Here is a 24,148-nt window from a genome sequence, read left to right on the forward strand (position 1 = left end):
ACACGGTGTAGTAGTTGTTAGCAAGAACCCAGACCTGCCTGTTAGCTTAAACTGTGATTCTAAATTAGCAATACTTGTGAATGGTTGTGTGACTTCCTGTATTAGGCCTGTGGTAGACTTGCATTCTGTCTAAGGTGTACTCCCCCTCTTCACCTTGTGAACCTATTAAAACGATCATGAATTTATTTAGTCCCTATGGACCCCAAAGCGCTTTACACAACCAGTCATCCACCCATTCACACACACATTCACACACTGGTGATGGCAAGCTACATTGTAGCCACAGCCACCCTGGGGCGCACTGACAGAGGCGAGGCTGCCGGACACTGGCACCACCGGGCCCTCTGACCGAAATAAGAAAAATAAGAGAAAACAAGCAAAAAAAGAGAGAGAGAGAGAGCAGCATAATAAACACAACGCCATTGCATTAATCCAGCTAAGTATAAATAACAGTAAATACTAAATGATGAATGTTGTTGTCCAGCACACAGGACCGACAGCGCACAATGTGCTTTAAGGTAGCAGCCAAGAAAGGTGTGGTTTGTGTCTATGAACAGTGAACACCCGTGTGTGCGCCTGTGTGCACACCTTTGTGGATGAGCGTGCTTGTATTCAAAAGGTTTCTCCATGTAATGATCTGCTAGAGGGTGTAGGGAGCCATAGCCCTGTCCCCCAGGGCATGAAGCATGCATGGAGAAGATCCAGGCCCCAGACGTCCAGAGGCCCCAGTGTACGAGAGCGATCTGTCTGCCTGCGTCAATTTCTACTACAACATTCAGGATATAACATGACATGAAATCCTGGATCGATCAGTGGTTCAGGCGGCTGGTGGTCGTGTAATGGTGTGGGGGATATTTTCTTGGAGCATTTTGGAACCCTTAGTACCAACTGAGCGTTCTTTAAACACCACAGTCTGCCCGCCAGACACAAGCCTGGAAACTGAAACAAAACTCAATAAAAACTATGAGAGAGAAAAAACTCAATTAACTCTGCGTTTGAGAATGTTGCTGATGTCCAGGTCATAAAGTGCTCTGCTGCTATTGGCTGTGCGCCAGATTATACGAACTGATTTACCGGCAGTCACGTGTGGTTCGCGTGTGGGGAGGTATTTAAATGAGCTCCCTTTCATGTCGCCGAGATAATAACAGACTGAAATAATCAAAGTTTGAAGGCGGTTGAGGAGTTACTTCACTTCCTCTTTTTCTCTCTGTCTTTCCAGTTGGGTAATAGCTCCTGTTCAGTTCAGGGTTTGCTTCAGTTCCTGTTACATGATGGCTGAAATAAAGCGTTAGTTAGGAAAATGTGGCGGAGGGTCGGGTGCCGTCTATCATAACAGCCTCGGTTGAAGCCGTTGGAGTGCTTCTGTGTTGCTCAGCGGAATAACTGTCAGCTCTAAATGCATTTGAACAGCGGATTTGTCTGAGGTCTGATTACAGGATAAAAAGATGTACACTTTCCAGCTTGTATTTATCCTGGCTGGAGTCTCATCCATTCGTGCTGGTAAGTCAATTTTAGCATTTTATGCGTCGCATAGTTGGAAAACAAAATAAGTATTAAAGGGATTTCCAGATATGCTGAGCAATAAAACTCAGTTCTGGGCTTTATGGGAAATGCCCATTTTTTGTTCTACTTTCAGTAATGAAGGGTAGCTCTTGCATGTCTGCTTTATTTGAAATAAATAAAAACCCAAATTTACCTACAAATATTCTCACTTTGAAAGAATAATAACCTCCAGCATTTTAAATAATTATGATCTGAAACAAGATCAGAATCCTAAACTTGTTAACTGTATCAGTTTTGCTTTGAATGGTGTTATTTCTGTTTAAGTATGCATTACTAAGAATGACTCATTTTTCTTCTAAAAGCAAAGATCCGGACAGGTGGTAACCATATGTGGCTCCATTGATTTAATAAAACACCTCATTTTTTAACCAAAGTGAACAGAACCTGATGAAATGTCTGACAATCCTTCTCCGATTACTGAAAATCAACAAATATTCTACATGGAAGCGTCCCTGCTTGTCTAAATATTTTCCATGAGGACTAGAAGAGAAAAACAAACAAACTTATGCAATAACAAATCTAATCAGATTGAAAAGTTACAGTGCCTTTCCTTTCTAACTTGTACAAGGTTACACCTATTCTGGGAACTCCTCTAATGGTCTGTTGCTTTTATTTATAACAGATGATCGCATTGTCCTTTTCAGATAAGTTAAAGTAACAACACAACAATTAAATAATGTAAAAATAGACCATCCTTCTTCAGTGTAACAGTTTTATCAGGAAAAATGTGCTAAATAATCTAAACTATCCAAACTACATTACAAACTACATTATTAACAAGTCTTTATACATGTTTTCCCAACTTGAGGATGAGGTACCTCCAAAGGGCCAGGGAGACCTCCAATAGTCTCATTGATTCATGGGACTCAAACACCATGAATCAAAGGTAAAATATGTATTAACTCTGGCATAATATTCTTCACCGGTTTTATAAAACTACTATGAAATTATTTGTTAATGTTTCAATTCGATTCAATTCAATTTTATTTATATAGCACCAAATCACAACAACAGTCGCCTCAAGGCGCTTTATATTGTACAGTAAGTAATGTTAAGGTCGTGTATCTGTCATGCCACCACAGGGGGCACTGACCTCTTGGAAGTCGGGGAACAGGGTACATATGGTGCTAAGCATGAGAAAAGCAGCTTGATTCAAACCAAATGCAGTGCAATACACGTTTCAGACATCACATCTGTTCAGAGGAATTTTGAAGATTTCGTTTGTTATTGTTCAGTCACTAAATGTGAGTGTTTGGAGCATGTCATCTTGTTTACATAGCAGACTCAGGGTCGCGTCAGATCGTCACGATGCTATTATTTGTAATAATGAATCTGAAAGAGCTCATGTACCGTTAATGTGAACTGAAATCTTTCTGTGGCTGCTTCACATAATAAGCTTTAAACCTGAAACTGTTAGTGAGCACTAACAGAAAGTATTGTGAATTGATAGCATACTTTCCATGAATTCCCCCTGAGGCATTCTGCAGTATGTTACAAATGCAAGGATGAGGATCAGGCGTAGGAACTTGAAATGAGACATTGTGGGAATCTGACTAAACTGCTTTCTGATCTAAATGAAGGTTCACAGGCTTCTAGATTTACATTATTCAAGTCACTGATTGTGATTGGGCCTTGGACCACCCCAGACTCTGTCTATTCTCTACTCTCAGTGCCCAAACAATAATCTTTTTTTTTAAAATAACTATAAACTTCTCTAAGGATGTAAGGCTTAGTCTACACAAAAACAAGCAAAAATTCATTTTTCACAAACGTCTGCTGAGAAGTGGATCATGGGTAGGTTTTCAAAGCGTAAGCTATTGCATTTCAATTAAGTGTTATTGTTTCCAGGGTTATGGCATTACTGGCCTGCTATGCTGCTTGTCTTACTGTAGCTAGCACCTGGGATTTTCCTGCTATAACTCATCAGAATGCCTCCAGTTAACACAGACATGGCAGTAAAAACTGTTTAAAATACTGAAGATATGTCCATCCTGCTGATTGATGATCGAGCTTTTCAGGATGATCACAGTTAAGACTCATTAAAAAAACAAAACAAAAACCAGCTGATTCAACGCTGGCTGTCTAAAATTGAAACTTCTGGTCATCAAAAAATAAGCTTCAAATGTTACATGGCACGAACCTGTTACAGCTAAAAACTTGCACAAGCATGCCAAATTAAGTAAAGTTGTGAGCAAGCTATAAAGTCATCGCATTAGAGGATGGAATAAGCATGATGAGTTTTTCCAGGTAAGAAAACTAACGTGGGCATGGACGGTGTTATGGTGTAGCTTTGATGAAATTACAGAACGAGTCATCAAAAAAAGTCTTGTGTATCATATCGTATTCATTTTAGGCTGCTGACATACTTGATTGACTCATTCATCTCAGTTGCGAAACTTCTACGTTGCAGCAAACAGTGCAAGAACAGCAAGAATAAGAAAAAGATTTTTCTTGATAGCTTTGCATTATTCTGGATGTTACACTGGTTATTTTTGCATTTCGAATGCTATAGATTAATGTTTTAACATTTTTAGCGATCGTAACTTTATTACATTTAAATCTTTGCATAAGATGCAAAGCCTAATTAACAAAACTTTCTCTTGTATCACATTCAGTCTCCAGTTTGCACAGATTTTTCTGCTGATTTAAAATTGTGTTGGACTAAGAAGTGGGATTAGATTACAGTTAGGTGAGCAAAAGTCTCAAGCCACTCCTCATTTATTTATATTATCTTGAGAAAATGGGGAAATAACAAGCTTAAAAGTCAATATTTGGTATGACCACCTTTATTTTTCAGCACAGCCCAAACTTTTAGGAATAATTCTCCAGGCTCCTTGAAGAACATTCAAAGCTCTCCTTTGGATGTCGGCTGCCTTTTTGTTCTGTTCTGTGTCAAGATGATCCCACACTGCTCGATAAAATTGAGGCAGATCCATGAATGATAGTGCTACATTGTGTGTTTTTATGGTATGCTTTCACTGCATTGGTGTATTTGGGATTATTGTCAGGTTAAATAATGAAGCCATTTCCAGTCAGGTGCTTTCCAGATGATACTTCATGGTGGATCAAAATTTAGTGGAACTTTTCTGTGTTTGGGTTCACATCTCAGGTCATTTTTCAGGTTTTTGTTAACTTCCGCTTTCTTGAGGACGCATTCATGTGATCATGTGCTGCAGAGTATCTTTTTTACTGCTTGCCACTTCTTCTTTTTTCCTCAGTTACTTTTAAGGACACACTGCACACCATGCTGACATATGCAGAGGTTTCGACTAATTCGCTCTTTGGGAACCAACTGGTTGATGCAAAATCCTATTTTATGCCTGTCAGACTGTGTTTTTAAGACTTTCCAAAAACCTAGAGAACTATTCCTTTTTTTTTTTTTTAAAGAAAAATGACAAGAAAGTCTGATTTCCTGGAAGCAAAAATATGAAGAAATGAGAATTGGTTCAAGAAAAAGAAAGGAAGCTGGGTAAGAAGAACCTCGTATTCTCAGAGTAGCAGACTATGACCCAACCCAAGTGTAAAAAAAACCCTCTGTACAAGAGGAAGTGTGGGCTAAATACAAAAAAAGTGAACAAACAGTCAAGGCTGGTATTGTTGCAGTAAGGAGTCAGACCCAAATGTAGCACTCAGAAACAAGGGTTAAAACTAACAAGCAGCTTTATTGCTGAACTTCAACTAACCACAAAATAATGCAGGTTAAAAAATAAGAAATACACTCTTTAAAGAGGGAAAATCAACAAGAAGCAAGGACACAGCCAAGAGGAAGAACTGAGACAATATATATTCACACAGAATAATGAAGGGAAACAGGTGGGATCACAGCTGGGGCTCATTACAACTGACAAAGGAAATAGAACTACACACAAGATACAAGTAAGAACAGACACCAAAATAAAACAGGAAAAAACAAAGCACAAATGCGCAGGCTTGACACAATGACAGAAAGGTGAGCAAACACTGAGAGACCAGACAGACACGGGGACACAGGTGAGGAAAGGGGTAAGAAAAGATGATGAGTTAGATAAAACCAAGACACATGGACTCAATGAGACATAATCAGAGAAGAAGTTGAGTGCTGGAGGAAATAAAAAGAATAAAATGAAGTGGTCCTTATAGATCGTTTTTTCTACTCTACCTGAGCACTCTACGACATGCCTCAGTCACCCGTTCACACCCATTCATCCATCCATTCATTTTCTTATCCGGGGCTGGGTCGTGGGGCCAGCAGCCCAAGCAGAGAAGCCCAGACCTCCCTCTCCCCAGCCACCTCCTCCAGCTTACCTGGAGGAACACCAAGGCGTTCCCAGGCCAGCCGAGAGATATAATCTCTCCAGCGTGTCCTGGGTCTGCCCCGGGGTCTCCTCCCAGTGGGACATGCCTGGAACACATCACCCAGGAGGCGCCCAGGAGGCATCCTTGTCAGATGCCCGAAACACCTCAACTGGTTCCTTTCGATGTGGAGGAGCAGCTGCTCTACTCTGAGCCCCTCTCGAATGGCCGAACTTCTCACCCTATCTCTAGGGGAGAGGCCAGCCACCCTTCGGAGGAAACCCATTTCCACCGCTTGTATTCGCAATCTCGTTCTTTTGGTCACTACCTACAGCTCGTGACCATAGGTGAGGGTAGGGGCGTAGATCAACCGGTAAATTGAGAGCTTCGCTTTTACACTCAGCTCTCTCTTCATCACAACAGACCGGTACAGTGTCCACATCACTGCAGCCGCTGCATCAATCTGTCTATCGATCTCCCGCTCCCTTCTCCCATCACTCGTGAACAAGACCCCGAGATACTTAAACTCCTCCACTTGGGGCAGGGTCTGGTCCCTGACCCGGAGTGGGCACGGACGAGACCAAGACACCCATTCATGCAAGCGCTTTTTTCCTATGCTTTAGTGCTTTCTGTGAGCCAGCTGTTTTCCCTGTTTCTATGCATCTGATAACCTAAGCAATCCATCTGCCGGCTTCAGTTTTTGCTACAGAGACAAAAGAGTTTTTTCAATTACCTTAATTAAAATGATCATTTCCTCCAGGCCCCAACAGCAACACCTGCAGTGTTTACCCTAAAGATCTATACATCAAAGCGGGAGAGAACATCACGATAACATGTCAGAGCGCGTGTGATGGCACGAGCAAAATCTACTGGAAACTGAACAACGATCGCATTGATGATAGCCTGTCCAGCATGTTGAACCGCACACACACAGTCTTGTCACTCAGAAATTTCACTCACCCTCGTGCGACATTGCAGTGCTATACTGCAGATACTCAGCAAGTCATTGGAGGCACCATTATAGAAACGTACTGTAAGAAGTCATTTTCTTCCATTACCAACATAAATATAGTTGAGCATTCCTGCATTAAAGGGAAATGTAGGACATTAATAACTTAATTTCTCTTCAGCAGCAAAACCCAGAAATATTTCATGTGTCCATTATAAGCTTAATCAAGAGGAAAGCGGTGGCTTAGACAGCCTCACATGCACATGGGAGCATCACATGAATCCCCCAGTGAACTATACCGTAGAGAGGTAAGTTTTGTATTTTCTTTCTCTTGTGTATAACAACTAATGTAGATTTTTTTTCCTTTGTTTTAATGCTTCTTAAATTATTTAATAGATTTTTCTTTCCTTCAGTGTTTTTTATAAACAAAAGGAAATTTTACAATGCCACTCAAAGAAAACAACATGCACACTCACAGAACTATTCACACTTCGAGATGACAACATCACTGTTACCGTGAAAGCCACAACTCATCACTGGAATGTTTCCTCTGAGCCTCGTACATTTGCGCTACATGACATAAGTAAGTGACATGGATTACATTGCATATAACTATATTTATGAATGTTTTTGATGATGTTGAAATGTCTGCTACTCAGGTAAAAGTCTTCCCCCAAAGGACCTAGAGGTGACTGACTCTGCAGGTTCGCTCTCAGTTAAATGGCGGCGACTTTCTCCGTTAGAGCCGGGTCGCTGTGAAGTCAAATGCAGGAAGGTACGTTGCTCTTTCATTACATGCACAGCTGCTCACTTTGAAGCAATAACAAGAATTAGTTACGACACTGCCATAAAAATGCTGAATGAAACACAACAGTTTCAATGACGATGACCACAAGTTACGTCATTTTCATACATTAATAAGCAAGTTACATAAACAGATTTCCAGGAAGACAAAATAAAAAGGAAGTCCCAAAAAATGTGTCATCTCGATCTACAGTCATGTCAAAAAACAATTCTCCCACTGGAATTAAGAGAGTAAGCAGCAGCTTGATGCTGCTATGCAAATGCACTAGATTAACTGATGAGCAAGTGTAACTAGCACTAACATAATCAGACAGTCTTTCTAGGAATTAATTTCCAAGTAAATTCACCTCCAGGTCAAACTTTGAAAGGACTCTTCAGGAGTCAGTTAGCATGTGAAATTTTAAACTTAATGACAGCAAAATTAGAAAACGACTGAACAAGTAAGACTTGTTTGGAAGAGATGCCAAGAGAAAGTCTCTTCTCTCTAAAAGGAACATAGCAGCACAGAAATGTTTGGCCATAATGCACAAGACCACCAAACACAACATATCAGCACAAACAGCTCATAGCAGCTGTCACAGGACCTGGGCCCCTTGTAGTCATTGAGTCAACTATGAACTCCTCTGCAAGTATTCTAGAGTCAGATGGGACGAGTATATCTGATAGTTCAAGCTTTGCTGGAACCGGGCATGTGCAACAGGACAGTGATCCCAAGGACAGCAGCAGAGCTACACAAGAATGGCTGAATTTCTCTGAAAAAGAAATTAATAAAGCTGTTGCAATGACCCACTCAATGTCCAGTCCATCTGACTGAAATGCTGCGGCGGGACATTACGAGACAAATTCCCACAAACCTCAATGAAGCAATGTGAGAAGCATGTGATAGACTGATGAAGTCAAACAGAAAATGGCTACTTCGATTTGTTGCTGTTAAAGTTTGTTCTACAAGCTATTAAATCCTGGGCTGTACTTATTTCATCTCATGTGTTGTGGAAGTTTAACTTAATAAAGCCCGCAGACAAACGGTGAGCGTAGCTGGCATCCTTTAATCAAAAAGAACAAAAAACCCAAGCTTGGTGGGAGCAGCCATCGCGGGGCAAATGACCAGCAGAGTCTCTCCTGAACCCAGAACAGCCCTGGGTTTAAATACCTTCTACAGAAACAAAAGGCAGTGCACAGCTGTTTACACTCCCTTGCTACCTGATACAGTGGTTGAAAACAAAAGACTCTTCCTGTGGAATTGTCTGCTTCCTCCCAACTTCCTGAAATTACATCACATGGCTGTTCAATGGCATGAATAAGGTGTGAGACATTGAGACCTGCTAAAACCCAAGTAAATAATGTGAATAATACATAAATAAAGGAAATTCTAATACACATATTAATAGTTTTGCCTAGAGTCTTGTGAAAGTTAATTTAGTTGGTTAAGCAATAATGTTTTAAAATAGTACCCAATATGTGCCTTAACTAAAGATTTCTGTCCAGAAAAAAATGATATATCTAGTCATAAACAGTATTTGCGTCATCAGATGCAAAAGTGCAGATGGTATAAACTGCTATAAAGCTGTGGAATGGGAAATAAAATGTAGACACTATATAAGCTCTTTTTGTTTCTGCCAACATGTTTGCAATATTTAACCCTTCATGGCTAACTGGGGACTTGTTTCACTTCCAGGTTTTAGCTGGAGGAGAAATTGTCGAGGTAAGGAAAAGCTGGCTTATCTCAAACCTCTAATCTCTGCGGTATTTGAGGAATGCAGAAATAAAAACACATTTGCTGCCCAGGTAGTGAAGGTAAAACACAAATTAGATAACCTGTAATCACCTAAAAATCATATGCAGTGGTCCCTCACTATAATGCGGTTCACCTTTCGCAGCCTCGCTGTTTTGCAGCGCATTGTGTTCTGCGTCCTGATTGGCTGTAGACCATTATCAATCAATCTCGTGCCGTGTCTCCTGCACAGTACAGAATGCGTTCCGTTCAGGTAGTCAAATTTACATAAATCTTCGAGCAGTGGCAGTGTGACTCTGAAGAGCTGTACTGTATGTTTGTAAGTTTTCTCCCCAACAAACTCAACAATGTTGACTAAACGTTTTTGCACCGTCAAAGGCAACCACGGGTTCCTTTGTTTTCATTCTATAATACTGGACTTATTTTTCTACGAAGGTTTGAACTTTGAGAGTGTTTAAACAAGAGATAAAAGTGTGAAAATGTTCATGCCTGTCTGAGAAAAGTGTATAAAGTGTGTAGTGACGGGTTTTTACAGCCTTAAAACATTTATAATAATTGTAAAAAAAAACAAAAATAAACAAAGTCGGCTACTTCGCGGATTTCACCTAGAGTTGTACTGTATGTTTGTAAGTTTTCTCCCCAAGGGACATAAAGCTGTGGAATGGGAAATAAAATACATACATGAGGGACATAATGGATATACTGTGTTAGTTGGAAGAAACAAATAGAAAATAAATAAGCAGCATGTGATATTTCTATAGCTGAATATTTAGGCTGTATCCATAACTGACGCAATTGATTTCTCAGTATATTCATTTTTAACTTCATTATAAAATATTTTCAGCATTCAATTTTGACAGCGATTTGATTCGAAAAGTTTCTAAGAATTAAAAAATATTATAATACTAATATTATAATATTCCTTTTAATTAAGTTACAATTAATTATCTTTAGATAAGATTAAACATTACTTTTAACAAATAAAAACATTCAGCTAAAGGATGACTTCTGGCAAATAGTGGTGACATTTGGCAAGAAAAGTATTTTACTTAATGTAATAAATTATTTAAAAAGAAATCTAAAACTCCTCAACTTCAAAAAAGTTCCTTGTTGCATGGATTTTTTCCCTGGATAATCAATTCAACAAAATAAAAAATAAACCTTTATAAATCTCGATTCTTTTTAAACATGCACCCTATAAATTTAGTGACTGTTGGTAAAAGCTTTGAGTATGTTTTAGAAGTGAAGTGATGTTCCTAAGAAGAAATGTTTGTTTCTCCTAGTGTGACCACAGTGAGACTGGAAACAATACAAGACCATATTGTCTACTAAATGATGAAGCTAATGGGTCCATCATGATCAACAATGTGGATTCCTGCACTACCTACAGCTTTTCAGTACGCTGTGTTTTGGGGAAGGCCATCTGGAGTGACTGGAGCAAGGAAAGACTACATGTGACCAAACTAAACAGTAAGCATGGGTGTAACTTTGTGCTGAACATTGGGGGGGGGGGGGGTGTCAAGATCTCTGAAATAAGTAAAGTAAATCAACAGCCTTGAATTGGGATACAGCCCATGTGTTTGCAACAAACCGTTTATTTTGCAAATCGAGCTCAACACTGCCCCTAGCGTCCTGGAACACTTCCGTTGTGTTTTGGAGTTTGTACGTGTTTTGTATTTTGTACGTGTTTTGGAGTTTGCACGTGTTTTGGATTTTGTACGTGTTTTGGATTTTGCACGTGTTTTGGAGTTTGCACGTGTTTTGGATTTTGTACGTGTTTTGGATTTTGCACGTGTTTTGGAGTTTGCACGTGTTTTGGATTTTGTACGTGTTTTGGATTTTGCACGTGTTTTGGATTTTGTACGTGTTTTGGAGTTTGTACGTGTTTTGGAGTTTGCACGTGTTTTGGAGTTTGCATGTGTTTTGGATTTTGCAAGTGTTTTGGATTTTGTACGTGTTTTGGAGTTTGCATGTGTTTTGTGCTTTGGAATTTGTAAGTGTTGTGGAGTTTGTACATGCTTTGTCTCTAGGGGCCACCTTAGGTTTGAGGCCCTGAGAGGGAACATTATCAAGGAATGTTAAAGGAAGGAAGTCTGAAACATTTTGAGTTGCAGGTTTGGACTTGAATGTGATAATACAAAGTCAAAAGTTTAGTCTTTTATGCTGTGTAATATGACTGTAGTGTTTAAAAAAAAAAATGCCTCCAGAGAACCGATGGCATGTAACACGAAGATGAGGGTCAGTCTACAACTTCTGCAGCAGAATTACTAAAAATAATGAACTGCGATGGACTTGCGGTCTTTGACGTACCCCGCAGCTCACATCGAGAGAGCTTGGATAGGTTCCAGCTCCCTCCGTGACCCTGAACTGGAGAGGCAGTTCACAAAGTGGATGGATGATTGAATTATTCGCTGTAAACACGTAGTTGTTTGCAGCGGTTACCATGAGCTCCAGGATATTATTTAACGTGTGAACAGACACACTGCTTTCTCCTTTCTTGGCTTCAGACCAAAACCGTTGACAGTTTTCAAATATAATAATATTCCTGCCTGTGTAAAATCGTTTTTCTTATTTTGACCTTTTACAGAGAATCATGTCAACCTGCGCCTGTGGAGAAAAGTGTCTGAACTGGAAGAAAATGGACTTAGAAAAGTCCGTGTCATGTGGAAGGTAAGGAAATATCTCATTGGTGTCTTTAAACAGCAGATTTCTGTATGTTCTATTTTTTTATGTGACAAGCTTCAAATTATCCACACAGGGTATTCCTAAAGACTGTGGAGGCACATTTGATTACACCATAAAACAAACTCATGACAGTGAACACATGACTGGAGGGAATTATACCTTCCGTGGCAACACAACTTGTGATGTTGTTGTAAACCAAGATGCACACAGAATAAATCTCACAGTCTTCCAGAATGAAGACATTCTTGTGGTGAAGTCAGTTTATGTTCCGGCCGTTGGAGAGAGTAAGTTTAAATGCTTTTTACTGAGCATTTTTAATGGGCAATTATTATTGATGTACCAGATTGCTTCAGTTTAATGGACAAAGGCTTTGCTGTGTTGTCAAGCAATTTGCTTCTTTTTTCTTTCACTTTATCTAATCGGCAGGCCTTCCTCAAGTTACCAACATCCAGACCTCATCTGATGACAAAGTTATTAAGGTCAGCTGGATGGCTCCTATGCAGCCAGTCAGTGGGTATAAAATTGACTGGACCCAGGATGGAAGTCAGTACCACTGGAAAGAGAGCGAGTACACGAATGTAACACTCAGCGGTACGTTAGAGAGCAGTGTGATAACGGTAAATTGATGACAGGCTGATAGATGGATGTTTAATAAATTTCAAGGGAGCCTTGTGGCTGGAATCTGAGTCATGCAGATTTATCGGCAAAGACATGATCCATTTGTGCCTTATCTTCCAGCATCATTGGTTCATGGGTGTAGCAAATTATGCATAGCCTGGGTGAGATAGATGTTAAAAGCTGCTCTGTAATCCATTATACATTCTACAGAAAAACAGTTATTTCTTGAAAACTGTGTCCTAAGATGTGTTGCAGTGTGCGGTGTTTCTCTGTGCTCAGTTGTGTTTAAGCAAGCAGAGGAACAGCCAGGCTAAATAGATTTACTCATAATGTTTCTGTGAAGGTCTGGTTCCACGGACCGGGTAAAATCTGTTTTTTTTTTTTGTTTTTTTTTTAAGTATCAGAAAAGACACTATTTTTCAAAGGTTAAAAAACAGGGACAATCACCGAAATAGATCCTGTATTTGTATTCTTCATTTCCATTTAGTTTTTGTAGGTCTGCTTCAATAGCATCTGTGTTTACTTATGCTAGGAAGCTGCTTATTGTGAAGCTATTACTTAATTTTTTCTTGTTTATCACAGTTCTCACCCAAGTGCCTTTCATAGTGTCCCCACTTTTATTTCTTCTACATTTCTAACCTTGTAGTCATCTCAGGGCTTCTCAAATCTTCTCTCATAACTCTTTGGATGGCTTCAAACCTCAGATGAGGAAACAGATGACCTAAACTATTTAATTATAAGTATAACTGTTAAAACAAATAAATCATTCTTATCCATTGTTGCACACATATTAAATCTGAAACGTATACTAGATTATAATAGATACTAATCCCAAGAAGCATTTCATCATATAAACAGATCATAAGAACCACTTCACTTGGTGCACTTGGAGCTTTGGTATGTTTAGATTACACAGCTTTTGGTACTTTAGTTATACTCTTGATAGGCTTCCAGCTAAAATATTACCATAGCTAAAGGCAGTATCATATAAAGCATAGAACAAATTTGGCACTAACAGCACAAAACTCCTCTAAGGGATGCACGTAATCACTGTTGAGCTGTGTGGCTAAAAAGCTAAACAAGTATGCTGTAACAGTCACTTGCTAGTTCTCTGTCATCAGTTTTCAGACTAGTCTTCCCCCTCTCTTACAGGCCTCCAGGAAAAAAAGCCATATAATATCACAGTAACGCCCCTCTTTGATGACAAGACAGGTCAGGGCACAAAAGTCCTTCATGTTTGCTCCAGTTTTGGAGGTAAGTAATTCAGATGTTTGGATATATACACTACCAGCAAAGGTTTGGACACACCTTATCATTTAATGATTTTTCCTTGTTTTTTTTATGACTATTTACATTGTTCTCACTGAAGGCAACAAAACTATGAATAAACACATATGGAATTATGGAGAAAATAGTGCTGTCAGCGTTAATGTCGTTAAAAATGACGTTAACGCCATAACTGCAACCCATAACCGACTGGCTGCACGGCGCAAATGCATTAACGAGCTAACTGCGCTGAAGCGAGACGCGTTAACTCACTAACAGAGATTTGCGTTAATGCGGTTATGGCGTTAACGTCATTTTAACGAGATTAACGCTGACAGCACTAGTAGAAAACAAAAGAATGTGAAATGATTAAAAAAATGTTTTATATTTTAGATTCTTCAAATTAGCCAACCTTTGTTTTGATTACTGCTTCACACACTCTTGGCATTCTCTCGATGAGCTTCGTGAGGTAGTCTCCTCAAATGGTTTTCCAACAGTCTTGAAGGAGTTCTCAGAGATGCCGAGCACTTGTTGGCCCTTTTGCCTTCACTCTGCGGCCCATCTCATCCCAAACCATCTCGACTGGGTTTAGGTCAGGTGACTGTGGAGGCCAGGCCATTGGGCGCAGCACTCCATCACTCTCCTTCTTGGTCAAATAGCCTTTACACAGCCTGGAGGTGTGTTTTGGTGTCACTGTCCTGTTGAAAATATAAATGATGGTCCAACTAAACGCAAACTAGATGGGATGGCATGTCGCTGCAGGATGCTGTGGTAGCCATGCTGGTTCAGTGTGCCTTCTATTTAAAATAAATCCCTAACAGTGACACCAGTAAAGCACCCCCGCACCATCACACCTCCTCCATGTTTCACGATGGGAACCATGCATGTAGAGACCATCTGTTTACCTTTTCTGCATCACACGAAGACATGGTAGAACCAAAGATCGCAAATTTGGACTCATTAGATAAAAGCACAGATTTCCACTGGTCTAATGTCCTTGTGTTTTTTGGCCCAAACAAATCTCTTTTGCTTGTTGCTTTTCCTTAGTTGTGGTTTCTTGACTGCACTTGGGGGACACGTCTATTTCTTGTTTCTCTTTACTTAGCTGGTTGGTTCTTGCACAACTGCAGTAACCAATAAACTGATGGTCCCAACCTCATTAAGAAAGCAAGAAATTCCACAAATGTACCCTGGCGAGGCACACCTGTGAAGTGAAAACCATTTCAGGTGACTACAACATGTAGCTCATCGAGAGAAAGCCAAGGGTTTGCAGCACTGTCAACAAAGCAAAGGGTGGCTACTTTCAAGAATCTTAAATATAAGACATATTTATTTATCATTTTTTTCTTTGCTACATGATTCCATAAATGCTTGCTTCATATATTTGATGTATTCAGTATGTATAGGGGTAGGCAACTCCAGGCCTAGAGGGCCGGTGTCCTGGAGGTTTTAGATCTCACCTTGGGTCAACACACCTGAATCAAATGATTAATTCATTACCAGGCCTCTGGAGAACTATGTCATGTTGAGGAGGTCATATAGGCTTTTAAATCAGCTGTGTTGGATCACGTACACATCCAAAACCTGCAGGACACCGGCTCTCAAGGCCTGGAGTTGGACACCCCTGATGTAGAAAGTAGTAAATATAAAGAAAACTCATTAAATTAGAAGGTGTGTCCAAACTTTTGACTCATTCTGAAACAGTACTTTTTAAAATGCTGTCCCAAGCTGATGTTGCCCATGCCGCTCCTACAGATCCAGACAGCATTGCTATCACAGTTGTACCTAGCTACCGACAAGCCTTTGTGAGCTGGAATACGAAATCACAGAAGGAATGCAGCGGTGCTGTTCAAAGCTATACAGTCAACTACTACAAGACGCAGGATGGACCGTATCTCAGTGAGTACGCAGCGCACTTGTGCGAAGTTTGCACACTTTCATATAACGCAACATTCATAGCATTTCTTTAATGGGTTTCTTCCAGCTGTTACTGTGGATAGCAAAACGAGGAACGTCTCTTTGAAAGATCTGAGTCCAGACACCCAGTACACCGTCAATGTCGATGCCAGGGCTCTGACCGGAATATCAACAAGCAGTGATGAGAAATTTACAACCACAAAATTTGGTAAGTGGTCTATAAGAGCTCTGACTTAGAGGAATGATTCAGAATGAGCCTGTGAGCGGATTATCTTTGGTTTGGTGCACCCAATACCACCCTGATACTAAGTTGGTGAATAATCAACAGATGCATCAGCACAATAATCATGCTTTGGCATGTCAGGCCAGTAAAGATTGTTATTTCAGTCAATAGTGACACAGTTTTATTTTTTCGTTTTGTTTTCTGGATTGAACAAAATACAGCAAAAAAATGTTTTTGCTTAGTTTAGTCCATTCAATGTCTGTGTAGTTTTATTTATTTTATGTTTTTTAGCAACCTTTATATTTAAATCCACTCAAAACATTCGTGAGTTAAATAACTCAATGGCTGTTGTTACCAGTCATGAACCTGTGTTTTCCTACAGTCGAGCTTTAACCAAACACAGCTCAACTGACTCATAGCAGTAATAACAGCCTAATCCTGACATCAGTGCCAAATATTAAAATTTGATGAGCCTCAGAGAAAATCTCTTTATGGCCTCGATCCAAAGCCTTTGTGTTTTCCAGCAGTTACCTTGGCATGTATCTAAGGACGCAAACAAATAGAAACATTCCTGAAAGTCAGAAACAGGATGTTGCAGTTTTACTGCTCTGAGACCCACAACAGCACTTATTTGCTGACGGCAGACTTGACAACTGCAGAAAAAGTTTAATAATTAATGACGGATCATTTATTTTCCATAAAATATTAATTGTTTTTACAGACAAAAAGGCGTGGCAGGATTTACTTTGCTATTGTAATATTAGCTACAAGTCTATGACCATGGGCATTGCCATGGTCGAAATTGGTCACAGCACAACAGCAAAAACTGAACCAAAAACCTAAAACTCAACAACTACTCTGGTTATTAAGTGGTTTTGAATCTCCACATGCAGTCATGGTAACAAGAAAGTACAATCTCTTTCAGCTCAGGTTTTTTTGTATCAGGATATAATACAAGTAACGCAGTCGTTAGCAGGTCTTAAAATTAGGTAAATGCAACATTAAAGCAACTACAAAACATGACATATTATGCTGTGCCATTATTTATTTAACAAAGTAATCCAAAAATGCAGTGTACAATTAGACAGTGCAATTAGGTAAATGAACAAGTATGGCTTGTTTAGAAGAGTTGCACATGGCAGTTAGCTTAGGCATGCAAAGTTGCACCCGAACAAACCGAGACTTCCTGTCCTTTGGATGAAACCAAAGTGGCGTCATGAACTGGTCATGTAAGGCAGGCAGGAATGGACCCTAGATGCAGACTCATGGAGGTGAAAATGAACTCAGAAAGTTTTATCGGTTTTATTGCTGGATGGCTGTACTACAAAACTAACTAAATTTGGAATATACATGAAATTAAACACGCAGGTAGGCAGAACACACGGTGCGGAATGAGGGAGAACGCTGGACAGACGGAAACAGAGGGCTTTAATATGCAAGGAATGACAAGGGAACAGGAAACACATGGGGAAGACAGCTAAGACAAATTAGACATGACGAGTGAGAGAAAGCAAAACTAAACACACTGAAGAGGGAATGCAAGATTTTCACAATAAAACAGGAAACGATGGTGATGACAATGATGACAGGCTGAGGAACAAAGATAAACATGAAAGGCGGGGAGACATGAAATGAAACACAAGGATGGGAAACCAGGCACAAAGACACACACAACCCACATAAACACAGACACACAAAGAGGGACACAGAAGGACACAGACACAAGGGGAAATGTAATATTCAAGGAACTAAATGGGGAATATAAGAAGCTCAATACGGAATAACTAAGACTACTAATGAAAGTGACTCAGGTCTGTTGCCCCAAAGGATACAGGAAATGTGCTGATTTGCACGACATAGTCATGTCTGATTTTAATGCATTTTCCTCTAAACGCTTGATGATTACTGACGTCATGACTTTTAGCCTCATTGTTTGTGCAGAGAGATTTCTCTAGAACAAAACAGTAAAGCATTTACAGTATATAATTTAATGAAGAAAAAACAGTATATACCTCTCTGCAGAAACAATGAGGCTGTATCCTTTGGGGCTACAAACCTGAGACATTCTTTTAGAGAAGTACGTCATGCAGCGGGTTGACGGGAACAATGAGGCGACTGCTGAATGTTACAGGTGCTGTCAGAAAGCCACCAAAGGCAGATTACAGTATATAGGAGTGATACACCAGGCTTGTGATGTTCTCCTTTATAGTGGACAGAAATTATTTTTTGGAGTGGAACAAATAATTTGTGTGGCATCTTATTTAATGCAGAACACCTGATTGTTATTTAAATAGTTTGAAATGGTTATTTAAAAAAAGGTAAAAGGTAAATGGCTGCAAATAACTTTGTTGTCTGCAAAACTTGTGCAGAGGATTTTAAAATTAGCAATTTATATTTGCATTTAAAGTTATGAAATATGATTCATTAAACATGTTTATGGTTTTTACAGTAAAAAATATAACTTTTTCTACTCGGATTTTATGCTATTTGTCTAATTTTAGATCTATTGTGTTACTAAAGTTTGTCTAAATGAAAACATAACTGTAGATTCAGACATGTGAGGTTGTGCTGAAAATAATGATACCAAACAAGGCAAAGTAAATAGTTTTTAAAGGTGAACTGTAGCAGTAAAATCAAAAGTAGTCAAAAATGGCCAATTATACTCTGGACCCAGAAGGTTAAACATTTTTTAAAGTAATGCAATAGTTACTTTTCCTAGTAACATATTACTTTTAGAATCTTATAACTCAGCTACTAACTCAGTTACTTTTTTGAAGAAGTAACTGGTAACTATAATTAATTACTTTTTGCCCAACACTGGACATGAGAGACTGATAAATTCATACAGAAAACAATTACTTTACATTTGTGTTGCTAAATGTGTTCTACGAGCTACTGAGTCACGAGGTATACTCGGTCTTTCACACAGTGCTTCTTCATTTTCACTTTTTTTAGACCATTTCACAGTGTTATATGTCACGAGCTGCTGTTGATCTCGGGTTATATTTACCTAATTTCGAGACCTTGTAAGGATTAGATATTTGCTTTATTATGTCCTGATATACAAAACCTTATAGTTGCCTTTATTTTTTACACACAAACTGGTATTACCGAAGCTTGATTTTGTTACTATAAACAACACTTTAAAGTCATTTATTTTTATGTACACTTAAAATGGTACAAATGATCTATGTCTGGTGCTGATATCACCAATTTAAACCGTGAGAAGCAAGTAAATGGTAAATGGCCTGTATTTGTATAGCGCTTTACTAGTCCCTAAGGACCCCAAAGCGCTTTACATATCCAGACATCCACCCATTCACACACACATTCACACACTGGTGATGGCAAGCTACATTGTAGCCACAGCCACCCTGGGGGGCATTGACAGAGGCGAGGCTGCCGAACACTGGTGCCACCGGGCCCTCTGACCACCACCAGTAGGCAACGGGTGAAGTGTCTTGCCCAAGGACACAACGACCGAGACTGTGTTTGAGTGTGAAGTTGATTGGCTCATTAGGGCAAGGAGGGCAAGAGGAAGAGGTTTGAGCCACCCTTGCGGTAAACACTTGTCTGTCTGGGTAGAACGTCACCCAGATAACAGTCAAGAAGTACCTGAAGCCGTCTTGACGTTGATTCACCTCCCTTTGGAACTATTTATCAACCATGAGAAGACACTGTGACAGATTGCCAGCCGACGGTTGATCAGTGTTAAAATATTTGTTTGCGTGCTAAGAACTAAGATCCTAACCTCTAATGTTATGACTCACTGGACTAGTATCTGAATTAAACCGAATGTTATGAACTTTTTCTTTTCTTTGCTGTGGTAATACTAGTTATTTAAAACTGTATAAATCCAGTCAGTGATTTTTTTAAGAGTGTTTAATGTCTGTTCTGCAAAGTGCTCAATGATCAATTGAAATGTCTTTAACAGATCCAGGGCTTGTTACTCCACTCAGTGTCGGTGGAAGCGTTATCATCTTCCTGGTGTTATTTCTTGGATTATGCGTTGCTGTTCAGTAAGTTTCAGTCTCTTTTTGTTATTGATGATTTGTTACGAGCTCCTTTTGAATGCAAACACTGAACCAAAAACATTTCCAGGCCATCAATAGTGGAAGACAGGCTCTGATGTGTTAAGACATTGTGGTCATGTTGTGATTACATTTTTGGCACCAAACACTTCTACAGATTTCTTCCTAACGATGTGTTAATGATGTGTGTTATTTGTTTAGATGGAAGAAATTCCAGGAGAAGCCCGTGCCAAATCCAGCCCTCAGCTCTGTGGGTGTTTGGGCATCGCAAAGTCAACAAAAGGTGACGAGGATGTCGTGGCCCTTGATTTATAATGATGAATTTTGCGGGATGGGGCGGTGATATTTTCACATGTAGTTTAGGCTTTTGAGTTATTGTTTCCTCTTCTCATTTTTACTTTGTTAGTTTGCTTTCTCATTTGTCTTCTTTTAGTTTTTCAGATTTATTTTTGTCCCCACCATCTGTTTTGATAATGTGCACATCTGTCCTGTTTTTCTCCCCGTTTCTAATCCCAAATCACTCCTTGGTGTATAAATAGTCCAGTCGTTGTGTCTGCTCACATGGGTTTTCTAGATTTTCTTTGTGCTCATGTGTCTCTGCTTGTTTTTAACTTCACTATGTGTGTTATTATCTGAGGCTGTCCAGTGGGATGCATTATATCTGCATTAATGTTGCTGAAGAAGTTGCATGATTAAATTGTAGGTTTTTCATTGTCAAGCAAAAAAAGGTAGAAATACATCAGCTTGTGCTTTCTTGAATTGTAGAGAAGCTGAATGTTATTCTATATTTCTGCTAAAGTGACTACTCGGTAATTTACTTTCACATTTTACAGTGTGAGGGTTTTCTGTTTTACCTTGTCACGTGTGTCAGTAAACTGAGTCTCTCTGACTTTGTTGTGTTGAATGAAAAAAGCTGTTTAAGATGTTTTTTCTTGATCATTGCACATTCACCTCAAATTTCTGAGATCTGAAAAAAAAGATTCTGTGATTTAATCAAAAAGTTAACTACCAAAATCTGGCGGCCGGATTAATAAAAAATAATAATTGGTATTTTCAGTTGTCCTGAAAGCGGTTTTCTGAATATTATCTTAAACAGTTTCCCCCCAGACTTCCTGAGGCCTATATTATAAAGGAAGTTCAACACAACCAGGCTTTCTTTGCCTTAGCTGGCTTGACAAAACATAAAACCCCAGTTGGAAATAAGCACTCAGCACTCTGATCAGGTTTATTAAAAACTATAAAAATTTGTATCCCACGGTCTACAAATTAGTATCCCACGGAGACACAAAAATCCCTTTAGTTTGTCAGAAATTAGTATTATGAAATTAGTTTGACTGAACAAGTATTTTTGGTGTGTTCTGTATTTTTGTAGTCACAGTTCTAGCAGTGAAGACAGATTAGGCTCAAGTATAAAAATATGCATACATTCTTTGTATTACCAAATCCACATATGCACGTTTACAATGCAATGATGGTGCGATACATAGTGTGTAACTTTAGAGCTGGGCTTAGCTTTATCTCTAGGGGAAGATGGCCTTACATTTGACTCTATTCAGTGACTCCAAGGTGACTGTAAAATTAGCCCACATGAATATTTGTGCTGATATGCTATGTTTGCATAACTGCAGAGAGCTCTAATATGTTCTGATGGCACTTCAGGTTTGAGTATAGTCATGCACTGAAATACAGTCAAATGATATTGAGCAACATTTAGTAAGGTGCAATGTCTATAAATTCCTCAACTACTCCCAATGATAATCTCCAAAATCAATCTTACCGGGCTGACGGATATCGCAGGTCCATGAATAAACTGTCTTATGTGTTTGCTCCATTTCTTCAGTTTTCGTTTTCTGTAATTTGTCAGATTACAACTGAAAAATCTGATCTAAAAATCAAATGTAAAATTTGGTGGAATTCGAGCTTCAGCGATTAAAACAATTCAAGTTGGAGGATTTTAAATTACCCTTTTCTCCCCTCATGTTTTTTTATGATAGCTATCACGGTTCAGATTCATAAGCATTCATGTGCTGCTCTTTATTTACCTGTTGCCATGGGGAATTCTGGTATCAGAGCTTCACCGATGATTGCTATCCTCTTTCACGCATGCATTCTTCACTCAGGGTGAACATAATCAGGGCTGTTTCAACTCTCTGAGTTTATAGCAACTCAGAGTTTATGCTTTGTTCCCGAGTTTGTTGAACCTGCTTTCTGGAATGGCACACAGATGTTTTTTGTCATAGTTTGAAGTTTCTGTCTTGAACTCATTCATGTGTCCATGCACTGTGACTCCTTTAACATCTTCCCTCTTCCAGAGGTCCTCTATCCTGAGTTATCATGTCTATGTAGGGTTTAGCTTTCACTGGCTACAGAAACAATCCATGCCCGAGTCTTGATAATATATAAAAGCTGCTGTAATTCATCCTAGCTTTTTGTTTTACGGCTCCCTTCTGTCTGTGTGTTTGTATCCATAGGGAATCTGCTTCCAGCCATTCAGAAATCCATCTGAAAGCCACTGTGATACAGTATACCCAGAGAAAGCGCAGAGCACATCTACCCCTTCATTAGTTACAGGCTATGATACTAACACAGCCAGTGAATACATAGTGGACTACGCAAACTCAGGAATGACTCTTGGTCTTTATACGGAGGATGAAAGTCCAGTTGAACCTGCAAAGACGCCTCCCTCTCCTGGAGAATCCACTGCATTAATTTCCTCAGACAGCAGCACAGCCAACCCCTATCGAAGTCAGAGTTCTGTGGAGAGTCCTGTCCCAGAGACTGAAAAACAGAGTAAGCACGTGCCAGTAAAACAGCAAGAAAGGGCATTACTTAAGACCATATATGTCACATTAGACATGATTGAACAAGATCATAAGAGGTGAGAGCAGTGAAGGTAAATGATGCAGATAGATTTGCAGTCAGTCAGCTTTGAAAGAAATAGATATGGTTTGATATGACTGTGTGTGTGTCATTAAGTTGCCTAGCACTGTGGAACAACAGGATACAAACATGTTTAACCGTTTTTGTGTATGTAGTAGCTGCTTTATTAGGTCATCTCAATGTATTCAGCCATTCAGCAAGAATAGGTTTCATTTAATGTGAAGAGATGAAAAAATTTAAGGATATGAGTTATCACCACTGAAAATATGATATAGTGTTCCCAGGATTTAGCATTCTAGACATGCTTTGCTATGACACTGATCCTGGCTTTATGTATAGTCTGTATTATAGTATTGTGATATTTTGTTGTAAATATTTTAGCCATGTATCATATGCTTGATGTTTGTTGAGGTGTGACTCGCTGCATTTCTTTTTGCTTTATCGCTTTGTGTCATTTGTAAACTGGAGGAGTCATTAAAATGTAAATGTTGTTATTGTGTTGATAAATATTCACCGCGCAGAAGCGTCTCTGCCATATGTCTTGTAAACAGACAAAAACAAAAAAGTATGAAATAAAGTGAATAAATGTTGTACTTGACACCCTGTTTTGTTATTTGATGACAAAATGTTTGAAGTATTCTGCATGTAACCATATATTAGTGTGAGCAAGGCTTTGTAATGTGCATGGCACTGAGTGTAATTGGAGAAACCACAGTACACATTCATAAAGAAGTGAGCCAGCTCACTTATATTTTCCACTAATGCACTGTTAGACTGGTGAAAGTGAAAAATGTGTTAATATTTGAAGATAAATTATGCACACATACACCAGTGTTCTATGGTGTTGTGTGGTGTACACTCACCTCCTCCATGAATTTGGCATAAACAACAGGATTGGATATATCCTGTCTTGTATCAGTGGTGCAGGCTGCTGCTGCTGGCGTATGGTTATGCAGGAAAATTTTTCAATCACAAAGCTCAGATCATCTCAAACTAATTTCTTCAACATGACAGTGAGTTCCCTGTATTCAAATGGCCTCAACAATCATCAGAACTCAATCCAAAATAGCAGCTTTGGGAGGTGGTGTTACAGGGGATTTCCATCATTGATGCAGTTGGCAAATTTGCACCAGCTGTGTGATGACATCATGTCAATATGAACCAAAATCTCAGAGGGATGTTTCCAGAACTTTGTTGAGTCTATGCCA

At 39.3% G+C, this 24,148-nt stretch overlaps 1 protein-coding gene across 4 annotated transcripts; it reads left to right on the forward strand.

Moving 5' to 3' along the window:
* Positions 1 to 1,140: 1,140 nt before the first annotated feature.
* LOC120725433 (interleukin-6 receptor subunit beta-like) lies at positions 1,141 to 23,538 on the forward strand. 4 transcript variants are annotated; one of them, XM_040018334.1, is made up of 16 exons: positions 1,141 to 1,500; positions 6,596 to 6,868; positions 6,966 to 7,092; positions 7,198 to 7,367; positions 7,444 to 7,559; positions 9,264 to 9,290; positions 10,604 to 10,790; positions 11,908 to 11,990; positions 12,079 to 12,289; positions 12,432 to 12,596; positions 13,776 to 13,877; positions 15,645 to 15,788; positions 15,874 to 16,014; positions 19,964 to 20,048; positions 20,262 to 20,343; positions 22,532 to 23,538. In XM_040018334.1, exons 1-16 carry the CDS (start codon positions 1,446 to 1,448, stop codon positions 22,940 to 22,942), a joined length of 2,379 nt encoding a protein of 792 aa, XP_039874268.1. In that variant the 5' UTR covers positions 1,141 to 1,445; the 3' UTR covers positions 22,943 to 23,538. The 4 variants fall into 4 exon arrangements, with proteins under 4 accessions (XP_039874268.1, XP_039874269.1, XP_039874271.1 ...); XM_040018335.1 differs by having other exon boundaries at positions 6,969 to 7,092; XM_040018337.1 differs by lacking the exon at positions 6,596 to 6,868 and having other exon boundaries at positions 1,142 to 1,500.
* The last annotated feature ends 610 nt before the right edge of the window (positions 23,539 to 24,148 follow it).

This window comes from Simochromis diagramma, unplaced genomic scaffold (genome assembly GCF_900408965.1).
Source record: "Simochromis diagramma unplaced genomic scaffold, fSimDia1.1 OVJJ01000802.1, whole genome shotgun sequence".
NCBI lineage: Eukaryota > Metazoa > Chordata > Actinopteri > Cichliformes > Cichlidae > Simochromis > Simochromis diagramma.